The sequence below is a fragment of the Brugia malayi genome (assembly GCF_000002995.4).
Source record: "Brugia malayi strain FR3 genome assembly, contig: Bm_v4_Chr1_scaffold_001, whole genome shotgun sequence".
Taxonomy (NCBI): Eukaryota; Metazoa; Nematoda; class Chromadorea; order Rhabditida; family Onchocercidae; genus Brugia; species Brugia malayi.
In genome coordinates, this window is record NW_025062475.1 from 2,093,589 (window position 1) to 2,110,650 (window position 17,062).

The window sequence follows — 17,062 nt, forward strand, 5'->3', positions numbered from 1 at the left end:
CTTACCAAAACTGGACCTGACTTTCAAGAAGATCTTTGGCACGAAATAAGTAAGAATATTCTTACCCATTTTTGAGCGATGTTTTAGGGTATACTGAAGTTAATACTATGCAAAAAATAGAATTCATCAGCGTCATTATAAATTCTGAATTTGCTTCTGAGAAACAAAGCATGGTTGATGTTCTCTCAACGATTCTGTTGGTAATAAGTTTATGGTTGAAATGGAGCTCACTCGTGACAAGGACTTTGAAAAACGTGCTCAATATTACATTGCCAAAGCTTCTCAAGGCTATCTGGTGGATTTACAAAAGATTTTCTTTATTACAATATCAAACTGCACTTTATTTCCCGATGAGTGAGTCAATTATATATCCAGCCATACCATAAGAGACGATGAAACTAGTAAGCATGATTTACAAGATTTTCAATTCGTGTTCATTGAACTATCTAAATTTCCTAAAGGTAAAGTAGACTAATTAACAAGCATAGTAGAACGCTGGTGTTTCTATGCAGAAGAAATAACAGATAAAAACTTAAAAAAGATAGCAGGAGAAGTATTAATCATAAATTAAGCATATGATGAGTTAAACAAGTTTCACTGGGATGAAAAGTACCTAACAGCGTATGAAGAAAGAATAATGAATCTGTACAGAGAGGAAGCTATCCTTGAACAGAAACTTGCAAGGTATGGAAGAAGGAAAAATTGAAGTGGCAAAGACAAAGGCTGGCTGATAGTGTTGACACCAATACTATTGTCAAGTTTACTGGTCTTTCCATCAGTGAAAGTGAAAAGATTGCAGGATTAGAAGACGCTCATCAGTTAACCCAACGCGGGAAGCGAGCAGAATGACAGAATGCTATCAAGTGTACGGTTAATTGGTAGAGTCCCTCAGTTTCTCAAAAAAATTTTTTTGAGAAAAAAACAAAAAAGCGCACTCAGTTTCTGATACCCCGTCATAAACTTCAGGTATGTGGTTGCAAAACTGAAATATTTTAGCACCATTTTCAATTTCTCCACCTTTTGAATTATAGGCTCTAGAGTACAATCGTCTAACCCTTAAAGGAAATAGCTTGAGCACACATCGGACATGTCTCTAATGTTACGTGCGCACATGTGTCTAACAAAAAAAAATTGTTGTGGATGAAAGAAGAATAAATCGCCGACAAAGCGATGCAAAAATCAACGGGGCGAGAAAAGAAAAAACAAATAAAAAACCGTGAAAAGAAGAGCGTCATTGGAAATAGCTATCAATTATTATTATGTGTACAAACAGTACAATAGTGACGCAGAAAGAAATCAGCACTTTTAAAACACCACAAGTTTTCTGATAACTCAAAGCCAAATTCTTCTAAACGGCTGGATTAATGGCGAATTGTCTGTGGGAAACCAGCACTTGGTGCACCGTAACCACGACTGCATAGCCAGCACGGCGTCCAAAGCCACGCGCACGACCACGTAGGATTCCAAGACGACGTGCTGGGTCAATACGGCGCCAGACGTACTTCCTCAACTCATTGAAACGCTTTTCTATTTCCTGCTCTTCATATGGGCCATGTGCGCACATGTCAGTCAGCATTACAGTGTACTGATGATTCACATACAATTTGCATCCTGTCTCATCACTAATATCTCTCTGTGCATGTGCAGTTGGATTGTTGGATATATTATGTGCGAAAGAAATGATGGTATTGTCTCTACTAACTAGCAGTACTCCTGGGGGAATCTCATCAAGCTTAGCTTACTCAACGGCAAACTCATATATTGACACTTAAACACTTTCCTTTGTTTTCTGCTTCTGTTTTCTTAACTTTATTAACTACTACCTTAACGAATGATACAAAGAGAGGATGAGGCTTAGATTGATTGGAACTCTGGCTGAAATTGAACACCGATAAACCTTCTAACTCCACTGCTTCACGTCACTATAAAAAAAACTACTATAAAGAAATAACCCTCCTTGTTTATACTAAAACACATAATCTTATTGACAATAATCTGTTATTAACAACTTATCATCTATCACTTCATGAATCTCATCTTATAGTACAATTTTTGTTGATAAGAGGCTCTGAATATTGCACTACTGACAATATGAATATTGAAAGAAAGCATGCCCCAATGATAAAGGAGAGTGCAAGGCATTCTTTGCAATTGAATCACACTTATGAAGAAATAAATGCCTTCCCAGAATGCTGAAACACAATTTGCATATAATAAACGCATTTGTAAGAAAAGAGATAGTTTTCGAGATAATGTTACTCTAGCATAAAAGAGTTTAGAGAAAGTTGATCGATTTATCTGTCACATGTATATGTCCCGGTGAATCTGAATGCAAAAAAAAGAAATTAAAAGGAACAAAATGGTGAACATTTTTATGAGGAATTCACGTAAAGATACCTAAGGACGGTTCAGGAGACATTGCAAAAGCTTTTGCAGCTGGTGCTGATTCTGTAATGATCGATTCAATTTTTACTGATACTGATGAAAGTACAGGTGTGATTATCATGCATAAAGGTTGAGCATATAAAGATTATCGAAGGGAATGGGGTCTATAGTGTAATGAAACAAGGTTATGCTAGCCGCTGTTTCAAGATAAAGACTCAAAACTCAAATTAGTTCTACAAGAAGTGAAAGGAAGTGTGCCATTTAAAGGTCCAGCTTCAAGAGTAATCCATCAATTAATTGGCGGGTTGCAAGATGCAATGGGGTATACCGGTAATAGAAATATAGAAGAGATGAAAAAATGTACAGGTTTATGACTGCATCAGGATTGAGAGCTATCCCGTGATATAATGATCACACAGGAAGTTACAAATTATGCTTATCAAGTGTTTAATTTGTCAATTGATTCAGACATTAATTGTTAGTTGTCAACTAGTACGATAAAAGTAAACAGAGTAAAACAGGAGTTTTTGTACTAGTGCAAAAACCCTTATTGTGGTTAATGCATTATTTCTTAGTTTATGAAGTTGTAATGCGTGTTTGTTGTAATGTATGTAGTTTACATTATATCTGTGCTTACTGTACAACCTGCCACATCTATCGCATCATTATCAATTACTCCAACACTATCTTCTATAGGTTAATCATGGCCATTGAAGATATTCGGTACAGCAGCTATCTCTTCTGCTTCATTAGAAGAGCATTTTGCATGAGCTAAAATAGCTTTTGCAAAGTAAAGTGATTCCACTTCTTCAACTGCAATTGAATTTACAAATTCGGGAGTTCTTTTAAACATTTGTCCTTTATGTAAATTTTGTTATGAAGTAAACTCCTTAGATTTTAATAGTAGGCAATCATGCTAATGTCTAATATTAACTTTATATTAATAAAGACCTAAAATTATTTAAAAAAAAAAATTCTGATGAAATCACGACACAAATTAATATGCAAGCAAATACAGATCCAAATATTACAGCGTTAAGGTTACACATTGCATAACTAATTTGGGGTAGATGGAAAAACTACCAGAATATAAGATCATTAATATATCATAATATAAAATGAGTATACTAACTATATATATGCTATAAAACAGCAGTTAGCATAGGGAAATTTATATTTGACCCCATTATTAATAAGATCTTTATTATTATATGAGATGGGTGGAGTAGCATTTATAAATTTATATTGTGTTACGTATAGCTCAGGTTACATGCTGGAATGATACCAATATGTAACCTCAACGGTGTAATACTTGGATCTATACTTGCCTGTAAATTAATTTGCACCGTGATTTTATTAGAATTTTCTGTTGCCTATGCTAACGAAAATTTTGACATACAAAAAGCCTTTAATAGCGTTGCTAAGTATATAAAAGCCGACAAAAAATGTAATGGCTTTGACGTTATTGAAAAAAAGAGTGACAAATTCAATACTAAAATTTTACAGAGCTTTAGTATGCACTCTATCTTAGAAAAGGTAAAGGATTCCTTTGAGACGGAAGATAGTGAAAACAAGTCTCTACAAGATTGCTTAACATAAAAATGCTTTAATTGGGCTAGGAGATAATTATTATGCTAATAAAGAATATAAAAGAATTTAGGTCTAAAACTTTTAAAAGAATATTCTGGTAACTCTTATATATTAGAAAACTTTCAAACAAAAAATTCACAGTACAATCCTGATCTAGTGTTAAGTGGAATATTGAAATTTCATGATGTATAAAAAAATATGCTCCTTTGTTTTTTAGCAAAGTTAGGTCTGCTCTATATGAAAAAGGAAAACTATAAAAGTGCCAAGGGATACATGGTAACTGTAATTTCCCATGATCAAAATGATATTTCTTATATCTATAATCTATCTGTTGTTCTAGATAAATTATCAGATTTCAAAATTGCTGCAACATTCTACCTAAGGCTGCAAATTTGAAGAATGTGAGTAAAAAAATACCCATATGCAAAGTGGAAGCAAGACTAAAATTTATAAAACTTAACAGTACACACTAGACGATTTTATAAAAGTCAACCTCTGTAAGATAACATATTTCTAAGAATATAGGCAGTGAGACATAACCAGTGGGAATCAAAAGCAAACTATTAATTCAAGCTACCAAATACAACAGTAAAGAAATTTTAAAAGCTACTCTAGGCCTCTTCAATGCATTAGAATAAACTCTTTTAATCTGCTAAGAGAAAGGAATCCATTAATAATAAAAAGGATATCAGCACTTAAACGATACACTTGCGTTGCTATAGAAAATCTCAAACAACATAATAGAATTATTTATCAGTTCAGATGCTAATGTTAACACATTAGACAAAGATAACAAGAATGCTATAACGCACACTGTGAGAAACACTAGCTGTCTTAAAGTTTATAGTTGGACCTATCAAAGAACTTACCAAAGGGAATAATCTCTCATCCTATAGTACAATTTTTGTTGATAAGAAGCTCTGAATATTGCAATACTGACTATATGAATATTGAAAGAAAGCATGCCCCATTGATAAAGGAGAGTGCAAGGCATTCTTTGCAATTGGATCACACTTATGAAGAAATGCCTTCCCAGAATGCTGAAACACAATTTGCATATAATAAACACATTTATAAGAAAAGAGATGGTTTTTGAGATAATGTTACTCTAGCATAAATGAGCTTAGAGAAAGTCAGTCGATTTATCTGTCACATGTATATGTCCCGGTGAATCTGGATGCAAAAAAAAAGAAATTAAAAGGAACAAAATGGTGAACATTTTTATGAGGAATTCTATCATTATGGGAGACAGTAATTCACTTGACAGTAATTATTCTAGCACAGGAGAATAAAAAACACAGGATAATTCAATTAATTTGTCATAACAATATGCTGAACTAGGTTTTGCTGGAGAACAAGAAACAAAAGAACGAAATAGTAAGCGCATTTACATTGAAATTTCTAATATTAGGAAATGTAAAAATCCGCTCTACACCAGCACAGAATAGTGTAAAGCACAGAAAAAGTTACTAAAATAAGATCACAAAGACAGGCAATATTTATAAACGATAATTCTGGAATTTACCATGGGCTAGTGCAAGATAGAACAAGCCAGTGGGAGAAAAAATAAACGAATATGAATCCTTGGAAGCTAACACAGTGATAAATTTAAATATCAAATTTTATGAAAATTGTACAATTTTTAAAAGTTTCTGTATATTAAACTATGAAATAAATCCCGTCATATTTCATTTTAATTAAATGTTCAAGTATCGAAAAATATCAATTCATTAAAAAAAATTGATATTCTGAACTTAAGTGATTAATTTTTATGCATTGCATAGGTGCTGCTCATTTACCGTTAGTCATTTGATCAGCATAATAATAAAATAATCATTAAAAATTAGGTTTTAATCAATATTTCATTACCAAAATTAATTAAATTCTTTATTTGTCACGGTATTTCATTCTTATAATTAAAATTAATTTTTATTTCAAACTTAAATATCAAATTTTATGAAAATTCAATAATTTATTGCAGTTTTGTATATTAAAGTGTAAAATAAATTCTAGCAATGTCAAAAATTAATTTAAATTAAAAATTAAAATAATGACAAATATCAATTCAATAAAAAATAGGTATTTTGAACTTAATTGATTAATTTATAAGCGTTGCATAGGTACTGGTATTTACGGTTGGTCATTTGAACAGCACAAATAATTAAACAAACTTTAATAATTAAGTTTTGAGTAAAATTTCAGTTGTAAAAATAATAAAATTTTTAGTTAGTCATAGATTTAATTCATTCTTGCAATTAAAATTAACTTTTATTTCAAATTCAAATATTGATTTTTATGAAAATCGTATAATTTTTAAAAGTTTTTGTATATTGAATTGCCAAAAAATAGGAGTTATCAAATAAACAAAAAATCGTAGTGTCAATTTTCAATTTAATTGAATGTTAAAAAATTAAAAAATATCACATCATTAAAAAAATAGATATTTTGAACTTAATTAATTTATAAGCGTTGAATAGTACTGGTCACATACATTGGTCATTTGACATTTTAAAAAATAAAAAATGCTTAGGTTTAGGTTTAGGGTATACTTAGGCTTAGGCTTAAGCTTTATTTCAAATCTAAACATTGATTTTGGTGAAAATTTTATAATTTGCAAGAGTTTTTTTTTATTAAACGGGAAAATAATTTCTAGTTTTATCAATTTTGATTTTAATTAAATGTTAAAACTATTAAAAAATGTCAATTCATTTAAAAAAATTAGTTATTTTGAACTCAATTGATTAATTCGATGCATTGCATACGTACCGGTCGCTTACGGTGTGGTCAATTGACAACATAAATAAGAAAATAAACTTTAATAACTAAGTTTTTTTTAATATTAGAGAAGTGAAATCAATTAAATTCAAATTGAAAATTAAAATTTTGTGATTAAGTTTTGCTTAAAAATTCATCAGCAAAATTAATAAAACTTTCAATTTTCTAATTCAATTTAAGAATTAAAGTTTAATTTATTTTAAATTTAAATTTTGAATTTTTAAAAAATTTTTAAATTTGTAATAGTTTCCTTCCATTAAACAAGAAAATTGGTTCTAAATTATCATTTTTTATTTTAATTAAGTGCCAAAACTGCTAAAAATAGCAATATTTTGAAGTTAATTCATTATGTTATATGCATTGCAGCAGAGCAAGTATGGTGTGGTCATTTTATAGTTTAAATATTAAAATGCGCTTTTGTAATTAAGTTTCGCGCAAAAATTCATCAGCAAAATTAATAAAACTTTCAATTAATAATGGTTCTAATTCAATTTAAAAATTAAAATTTAATTTATTTTAAATTTAAATTTTGAATTTTTTAAATATTTTTAAATTTGCCATAGGTTTCGCACATTTAACAAGGAAATTGGTTCTAAATTATCAATTTTAATTTTAATTAAGTGCTAAATCTACTATAAATAGCAATATTTTGAACTTAATTGTTTATGTTATACTTATTAAATTCTTACAGTTACAATTATTTTTTGTTTTAAATTTAAAATTCAATTTCTATTAAAATTCATTAATTTATAAGAATTATAAAATAAATTCTGGTAATATCAAAAACTAATTTTAATTAAATTTAAAATATTAAAAAATCTCAAATCATCAAAAAAATAGATATTTTGTAGTTAATTGATTGAATTTTATGCGTTGCATAAGTACTGGTCACACACATCGTGGTCATTTGACCAGCAATAATAATAAAATAAACCTTATTTCATTGACAAAATTAATTTAATTTTTAATTTTTCACGATTCCTATTCATTCTTACAATTAAAATAAATTTATATTTCAAATTTAAATAACTCATTTATAAAATTCCCATAATTTGTACTGGTATTTGCATATTAAACTAGGTAAAAGTCTTATTATGATCAAAATTTAATTTTAAAGGATGTTAAAACTATTAAAAATTACCATTTAATAAAAAAAAATTGATTATTATATACGCATAGTGCGGGAACAATGTGGTCATTTGACATCTTAAATAACAAAATAATGCTTAGGCTTAGGCTTAAGCTTTATTTCAAATCTAAACATTGATTTTGGTGAAAATTTTATAATTTGCAAGAGTTTTTGTATATTAAACGAGAAAATAATTTCTAGTTTTATCAATTATGATTTTAATTAAATGTTAAAACTATTAAAAAATGTCAATTCATTAAAAAAAATTAGTTATTTTGAACTCAATTGATTAATTCGATGCATTGCATACGTACCGGTCGCTTACGGTGTGGTCAATTGACAACATAAATAAGAAAATAAATTTCAATAACTAAGCTTTTTTTTAATATTTGAGAAGCAAAATTAATAAGATTTATAATTTGTTGTAGATTTAATTCATTTCTGCAACTAGAATTAATTTTTGTTTGAAGTCATAAGATAGAATTTTATGAAAGTTTTATGATTTGCAATGAATCAAAACCTTTTTTGTACATTAGACTTTTTTCTATAATTTCTAGTAATATCAAATTTTACTTTAATTAAATGTTAAAACTGTTAAAAAATATATATTCATTAAAAAAAGTTAGATATTTTGAGCCTAATTGATTAATTTATATACATTGCATGGGTACTGGTCATTTACAGTTGGTCAATTGATCAGCATGAATAATAAAATAAACTTTAATAATTAAGTTTTAATCAATGTTTGATAGGCAAAATTAAATAAATTTTTAATTTGTAACGGTTTTAATTCTTTCTTACAATTATAATTAATTTTTTTTTTTCAAATATAAAATTTAAATTTTATGAAAAAGCAATAATTTATTAGAATTTTGCATGTTAAACTAAAAAATAAATTGTAATAATACCAAAAATTTATTTTTATTAAATGATAAAATATTGAAAAATTTCAATTCCTTAAAACAAACAGATGTTTTGAACTTAATTGATTAAACTATATGCATTGCATGGATACTGGTCACATACATTGTGGTCATTTGACAAGCATAAATAATAAAATAAACTTTAAAAATTAAGTTTTAATCAATTTTTTATTAGCAAAATTAATTAAATTTTTAATTAATGACGGTTTTAAATCATTCTTACAATTAGAATTAATTTTTAATTCTAATTTAAGTATCAAAATTTAGGAAATTTGTACAATTTTTAAAAGCTTTTGCATATTAAAATGCGGAATGAATCCATGTATTGTCAAAATTTATGTGCAGTGCACACAAATTAATCAATTAAGTTCAAAATATCTCTTTTTTTTTTTAATGAATTGATATTTCTCAATATTTTATCATTTAATTAAAGTAAATTTTTGGCAATATTAGAATTTATTTCATAGTTTGACATGCAAAATTCTAATAAATTATTATTTTTTCATAAAATTTAAATTTTAAATTTGAAATAAAAATTAATTAAAATTGTAAGAATGAATTAAAACCGTTACAAATTAAAAATTTAATTAATTTTGCCCATCAAATATTGACTAAAACTTAATTATTAAAGTTTATTTTATTATTCATGCTGATCAATTGACCACAATGTATGCGACCAGTACCTATGCAACGCTTATAAATTAATCAATTAAGTTCAAAATACCTATTTTTAGTAGTTTTGGCACTTAATTAAAATAAAAAATGATAATTTAGAACCAATTTTCTTGTTAAATGTAAGAAAACTATTACAAATTTTAAAATTTTTAAAAAATTCAAAATTTAAATTTGAAATTGAATTTAATTTTGAACCTTAAATTGAACTAAAACCATGATTAATTGAAAGTTTTATTAATTTTGCTGACGAATTTTTGCTTAAAACTTAATTACAAAAGCGTATTTTAATATTTAAACTATAAAATGAGCACACCATACTTGCCCTGCTCTGCTGCAATGCATATAACATAATGAATTAACTTCAATGCATACAACAAAGTAAAAGAAATAATAAGAATTATATTTTTATTATTATTGTATTTTTTCTATTACTTTTTTTATTATTCTTTTATTCTTATTCTTATTATTATTTCTTTTACTTTTATTCTTTTTTTATTATTATTTTTAATTTTATTATTTTTTTTCATTATTATTTTTATTATTATTATATTTTTTTATTATTATTATTTTTTATTATTTTTATTATTATTATATTTTTATTATTATCTTTATTATTATTGTATTTTTTTTTTATTATTATTTTTATTGTTTTCATTATTTTCATTATTATTATTTCATTATTAATTTATATCAATAGATGAATGACATAGCATTAATTCTTCTCTTATCGGTTGAACTTTGCAGTATTAACTACAAGAAGTAACGAAGCAGTCTCATATTGTCTTGAATCGTTTTATTAGATTTGCTTATTAGTTAAATTATATAGACTGGAATCTTTCAGCAGCTTTATCATTCCTGTTCCGGTATTCCGGCGTTAGCCGGATAGAGGAGTCTGACTCACAGCCGTGATAGCAAATCGAAAAATTTATTACAACTGGTCACTGTATATATTAATAAGAAATCATTTTGTTTACCTTAAGATCTTAAAAAATAAAAATTATTTTTATAGTTTAACAATTTTCTGATTTTTACCAACATTTTTCTGATTCAGCTACAAATATTTCTGATTTGTAATAAATAAATGGTACTTAGTTGATATTTACTGAATTCTACCATTCTTACTCCTCCACTAATATCAAATATATTTGAAAATATCATGATACCATATCTGTCTTTTTCGATCTAACAAAGAAACTACTATGCATTTCATGATAACCTCCAAATATTACCAAATAAAATGATGGAAATATTATTAAAACTTCAATCCCTTCAATTAAAATATTTAATTTTGAACATAATTAAAATTATGGACTTTAATTTAAAATATTTTAACAAGCAAGTATATTTAGCAATTTTCATATCAGCAAGTTTTATTATTTAAGCAAACATTTTAAACCGAACTTTTATTGCCGGCGAACTTCTGAGAAAGACGACAAATCCGAGTGGTTCGTGAAAATTTCTGCAATAATTTATTGTTTGAAAAAAAGGTATGAAAACTGAACTGAGAACTTAAAGAATTAAATGCAAATAAGTATTCAGTGCTATAAGAATGTTGAAAGAAAAGGACTTATTCAGAGTAAGTTTTTAATTAATTCAAAATTGAAAGCTAAAAATAGAAATGGAAATTCCATATAGCAAAAAATGTATGTTTTCACATTAAATCAATTTAATTTTGTTAAAATAATTTAAAATTTTGAAAAAAATGACCGATTTATTCAGCAAATTATTTGCAAAAAATTCTGGAAAGTAAACAAACTACTATTTTGCTACAATATATATAAACAAATAAATAAATAAATAAATTTTGATTTACTAAGTAAGCTAACATGCACTGAGTAATAGCAACCAGAAAAAAAATTCATGAAATTAGAAAGATTAGTAAAAAGATATGCATGGGATACTAATTAATTGCATGCTTCATTCTGATTTATTTATTTATTGTGAATTTAAATCAGACTGAACTTAATTTCTTTTTTTTTTTTTTTTTTTTGCTTTAATTTATCAGCTGATAATCCAATGATTTGTTATTGCAATTCAGCTACTAATTCCAATTCCAACTAAAATGCTAGTATGCAATAAGTGACTTTAATAGAAGCTTACAACGAATCAGTGATTCCTTTAATCTCTGATTTTGAATTTCGGAAAACTTTCAACGACCTCAAAATGTCTCCAGTGATAAAGAAAAAATTGCTGTAATGCTTAATGATGCTTGCAATCCTACTTTTGACTTCTCTCACTAATTGGCTGCTCAATTTTAAAACAGCACAATACAGAGGGATATAGCTAGATTTTAAGTAAAAATTACATTACATTTTAAGTAAATTTAAATGCAAACTTTGGTAATTTTGTTATTTTTCAGAGTGAGTTCTTCCAATGGAAGGTATCCAAGCGGTATTTGATTACCTGAAAAGAGAACTTGTAATGTTTAATGCATTATATGAATTTGTAAAGGAAACAAATCAGGTAATTTTTACCTTGCAGTGACATTTCAGTTCTTTTTTTTTTTAAAGTTTATTATCAAAATGAATTCAAATTAAGTTACATGATTAATTAAATGTAAATTATTTGAAAGCTTATCAATCTCTTAATACGGTAAACAATTTGGAGAAGTTAATTGTTAAATTTTTGGATGAAATTATAGAAAAAAAAACATCAACTGATAATAATATTTTCAATTTTAAATATATTCGCACTGCATTCGATTATTTTTGCTTTATAACTTATTATTTTGTAATGCTAATATATGCAAACTTAATTTTAAATTAATTAAATTTATATGAATAAGAAATGAAATGTAAGAAGTGAATAAGGAAGCATTTCAAATTATCAATAAATATAAATATTTGAGGGAAAAAAAAAGTTTAGTTATTGAGAATTCTTTTTTTTTCTCGCCCTTTCCCTTTTTTTTTTATTTTTTGATAAAGTAATGTCAAAAATTCAATATATATTTACGACAAGAAATATTTAGCATGTCCTTTATCTCGGACGACATTTTTCAAGTACTACTTCATTGCAATAATATTCCTATTTTTCTTTTTTTTTTTTCTTTTGCTAAGAAATCTGTCGACGTAAACTTATATTTGCACATTTTATTAGCTCTTTTTTTTTTTTTTTTTTTTTTTGAATTTTGTTGATTTTGATAAATTGAATTTTGAATTACTACTAGTTTCCTAACTCAAATCTCTAGTATTATTATTACTATTATTAGTATCATTATTATTGCCATTAGATGATTCCTTTAGTTGTCACTTAAATAAGAAAATTGCTATTATTATTATTATTATTATTATTATTATTATTATATTATTATTATTATTATCATAATTAATTATTATTATTAATGTTACTGTTATTGTCATTATTATTATTATTGCCATTAGATGGTTCCTTTAGTTGTCACTTAAATAAGAAAATTGCTATTATTATTATCATAATTAATTAATTATTATTAATGTTACTATTATTGTCATTATTATTATTATTATTGCCATTAGATGGTTCCTTTAGTTGTCACTTAAATAAGAAAATTGAAGGTATATGCAGTGATTACCAATAAACTTCCTGGAAAACATACTATCATTAATAAAGTTAATTATTTCTTAAAATACTCATATATACAATTAATATAAACAAATTTATTGAATTACAAAAACTATAGAATTTCTTTTTTTTTTTTCAAAATTATTACTTTTGCCACTTAATTTGATAAAATGTTTTGAAATGGTATAAATTTTATATAAATATTTTTATTGAATTTTGCTAATTCTAATTTACTACACTAATAATTTGAACGATTTTAGCTAAAATGTCACAAACTTTTCCTTCTTTTTTTTTTTTTCCTAGAAAATTTCTTTTAATATTTCACTTTTCACCGGAACTACTCAAAAAAAAAAAAAAAAAAAAAAAAAAAATACATTCAGATAAGCAATAAAATTCATCGATTCATTGTCAAATAAATTATCAGCAACAACAAACATTTGTCAAATATACGAAATATAATACAATTTATAGTATTTTGCCAAATTTTTTAATTTAATTACTTTTCCTTACTTTTTTTTTTTCTGAAAGTATTCACTTTTTAACATAATTGTATAACTTTTGAAATGTTATTTTACTCAAATTCTAGACATTTTTGTTTTCAAATGAAAGCTAAAAACTTTTAGTTTTTAAGAGTGAATTGGGAATATATATATATATTTTTTTTTTAGTTTAACTGATTTAAAGCGAGAAAAAAAAAAAAAAAAAAAAAAAACCTTGAAGCTTGATTGACAGATTATAAAGAGTAAAATTATCTGCTGTGATTATTTGTGCAAGACACTGTCAACGTCATTAAAGTTTAATGCATCAGAAGAGGACAATTTCATTTTATACTGGAAGCAATGAGCGGAAAAGTTTGAATGAACAAAAGATGAAAGCGTGAAAATAGCGCCACGTGTACATATTCAATCATTTTAATATTAACAAATGAATAAGTTTAATTTACATTTAATTAATTTAAATTTAAATTAATTGCATTTTTTTTTTTTGTTACAATTAATAATTTGTTTATTTAAATTCCTTATCCATTGCTATAATAAGTTTTATTCCAATATAAATAATTTTGCAAAAATAAAATTACAGCAATTTATTTTATTTTATATGAAATGATCCAAACAAAAAATACACCTACCTATTTGTCAATTATAATTGCTATGAATTTCTAAATTAGAAAGTAAACAAATCTCGAACACTGCTATAAATAATAATAGTAATCATATTTAAATAGCTAAATAGCTTAGCTAAGTTTTTTTTTTCTTTTTTTTTAACATAATATTAATGTGGTAAAATTGTTTACTTGACTTTTGTATAAATTTTATGCTATTTTAAATTAATTTTTTTTTAGGTATAATTATTAATCGAATTCATATTATTCATAGCTATCAAAAATTTGACTGTCAAAAAGTAATTATAAAATTTTTATGAATAAAATAAACATTTACAAACTGTCATTGATTTATCATCTATTCATTTGCCATTCAATTCAATAGCATTTTTGTTTTTTCAAATTTGAAAAACAAAAAAAAAAATTTCCATATGTTGCATTTTCATATGTTTTTTTTTTTTTTTCATATACATTTTGAGTATATGTAAATTTAAAAATTTATATTTCATTTACAAATAACATACATACAATTTCAAAAATAAAAAATGACGAATTTTCGACGTTTTTTTTTGTAAAAATATCTTTGCACATACAAAATACATTTTATTAATTTTGCTTTTTTTTTTTTAATATTTTCCATCTTTCTTTTTATTATTATTAATTTCAATCCCTTATTTAACAAAAAGAAAAAAGAAAAAAAGAAAAAAAGAACTACTACTGATTAAAAATGTTAAAAATGTTAAATGTAATAGAATGTTTGTGTAATATAATCGTTGTATTATTGTTACAAAAAAAGAAAAAAAAAAAGTTTAAATATGTTATTTAATAGATTTTAAATAGCAGATGTAAGTATATGAGAGAAATGTTGAAAAAAGTGATATGATATGATAAAGCAGATGTGATAAAATGATATCATATCATGTTGAAACATATGTTTTTCAAATGCATTAACATATATCAGTGGAAAAGATAATAAAACATTCTCCAATTCTCGTAATATCTCGCATGTATTAGTATTTCTTGTATTTTTTTTTCAAGTTAAAATTAGATAATTTTAATTCAACTTTATAATGGCTAGCATTTAAGGTTTAACATTTTATAATTTATTAACAAAACATTTTCCTATTAGCTAATTAATCATTCTCCTATTAGTAATTAATCATTTTCCTATTAGTTAATTAATCATTTTCCTATTAGTAAATTAAAATCCATTTTCATATTAGTTTAATTTCAATTAACATTGTCAATTGAAATATATACATTCTTCTAGATTTAATTATGCTATAATCGAATTAATTTATTAGAGTTTAATAAATTAATTTAGTTAAATTTAGTAAAACTGAATAGCTAATACTTATAATTGGCTATTAACATTGAAATTTATCATTGTTAAGCTGCAAAATGTTAAATTTCTAATTGTAATTGTAAACAAAAATTCAATTAAACAAATTAAATAGTGGTGGAGTAGGGTTAAATGTAAGTTAGATATTTTAGAGTATTATTTATTTTGCAAAATTTTAAACTATTATTTCATCTTTTGCTTATTTTTATAATTATTCATCTTATTATATTACAATTACTGAATTGAAAATAAAAAAAAGAAACCATTTTAAAAAAGAAAACTTTTTAAATATTTTGATGACAAATTCTTCTTCTCTTCGTTGTCACCAATAAATTATTAACTTTTAATTTCACTTCAAATTAAAAACATTAACAAAATAATTTGCATATATATAATTTATTACTTTCATTTGTTACTTTCTTATTTATATTTACTTATATTTGTGTATGTGTGTCTGTGGTATGTGGTCTGTGTGTATGTGTATGTGCCTCATACATACATATGAAAACTTTTTGTTGAAAAATCAGTCTAAATCTAACTAAAGCCTTCCTTTTCTCTCTCTCTCTCTCTCTTTCTTTCTTCCTTGGCTTGGCCTCAAACCCTACTAGGCTTTCGATCTAACTTTCACAAACTTTTTACTTTCCTTTTTTTTTTGCATCAATTCTTTAATACTTATTATGTTAATCTAACCAAAACAACAAACAGAATAATAATCACATATGATTGTATCATTTTTCATCTTATCACTTTGCTTATCAATCTCTTTGCTCATTATCAGTTGACATTGATAAGATAAGAATTGACAGATAAGATAAGAAATGCAAATGGAATTGAAAATTTTCTTTTCAAAAAAAGAATTTACAGACGAACTTTTCCGGAAACGTAACTTTTTTCCTGAAATTTTCCGGATACGTAACTTTTTTCCTGAAATTTTCTGGATATGTAACTTTTTTCCTGAAATTTTCCGGATACGTAACTTTTTTCCTGAAATTTTCCGGATATGTAACTTTTTTCTCGAAATTTTCCTGATACTTAACTTTTTTCCTGAAATTTTCCGGATATGTAACTTTTTTCCTGAAATTTTCTGGCTTTTCATTTATGTGCTATATAAGCTTTAAGTTTCTTTTTTTTTTTTAAAACTCATTCTGTTATAGTAGCATTTTTCATTCGTTTTATTGATTAAAATAAAATTTTAATTTTAATTTTTTTCTCTCTTTTTTTTTTTAATTAAAACTTTTTTCGCTTTTATTCATTTTATACATTTTATCCATTTTATCACAAAATTATCACTCCTTTTTATTTTTTTTTTCTTTTTAAATCTATTCCAAATTTTTATCTTCTTCACTTATACTTTTTTTTAAAAAAAAAATTAATCAAAATAAAAATAAGAAATGAAATAAGAAGAGAAGATAGAACAATTTCCTTTTTTGTAACTTTTAAAATTTTTAATTCAATTTAGTTAGTTAAAAAAAAATGCATGATATAAGCAAATTTGCATTTATCTTTTATCAGCAAGTTATCAATTTTTACTTTGTCTGAATTTGTCTGAAATTTTAAGATTGTTTTTAAAAAAAAAAATGTAAAATTAATAAAAATATAAT

The 17,062-nt window shown here is 25.0% G+C and overlaps 6 pseudogenes across 6 annotated transcripts; 5 read left to right on the top strand and 1 right to left on the bottom strand.

Moving 5' to 3' along the window:
- The first annotated feature begins 7 nt into the window (after window positions 1–7).
- Bm18534 lies at window positions 8–679 on the top strand (annotated as a pseudogene). The gene has a single exon. A coding segment is annotated over exon 1 (672 nt).
- On the top strand, window positions 212–679 carry Bm18535 (annotated as a pseudogene). Its single transcript has one exon. A coding segment is annotated over exon 1 (468 nt).
- Window positions 680–874: 195 nt separating this feature from the next.
- On the bottom strand, window positions 875–1,057 carry Bm18536 (annotated as a pseudogene). The gene has a single exon. A coding segment is annotated over exon 1 (183 nt).
- Window positions 1,058–2,450: 1,393 nt separating this feature from the next.
- On the top strand, window positions 2,451–2,855 carry Bm18537 (annotated as a pseudogene). The gene has a single exon. A coding segment is annotated over exon 1 (405 nt).
- A 1,288-nt stretch (window positions 2,856–4,143) lies between these two features.
- Window positions 4,144–4,362, top strand: Bm18538 (annotated as a pseudogene). Its single transcript has one exon. A coding segment is annotated over exon 1 (219 nt).
- A 520-nt stretch (window positions 4,363–4,882) lies between these two features.
- Window positions 4,883–5,068, top strand: Bm18539 (annotated as a pseudogene). Its single transcript has one exon. A coding segment is annotated over exon 1 (186 nt).
- Window positions 5,069–17,062: the final 11,994 nt, after the last annotated feature.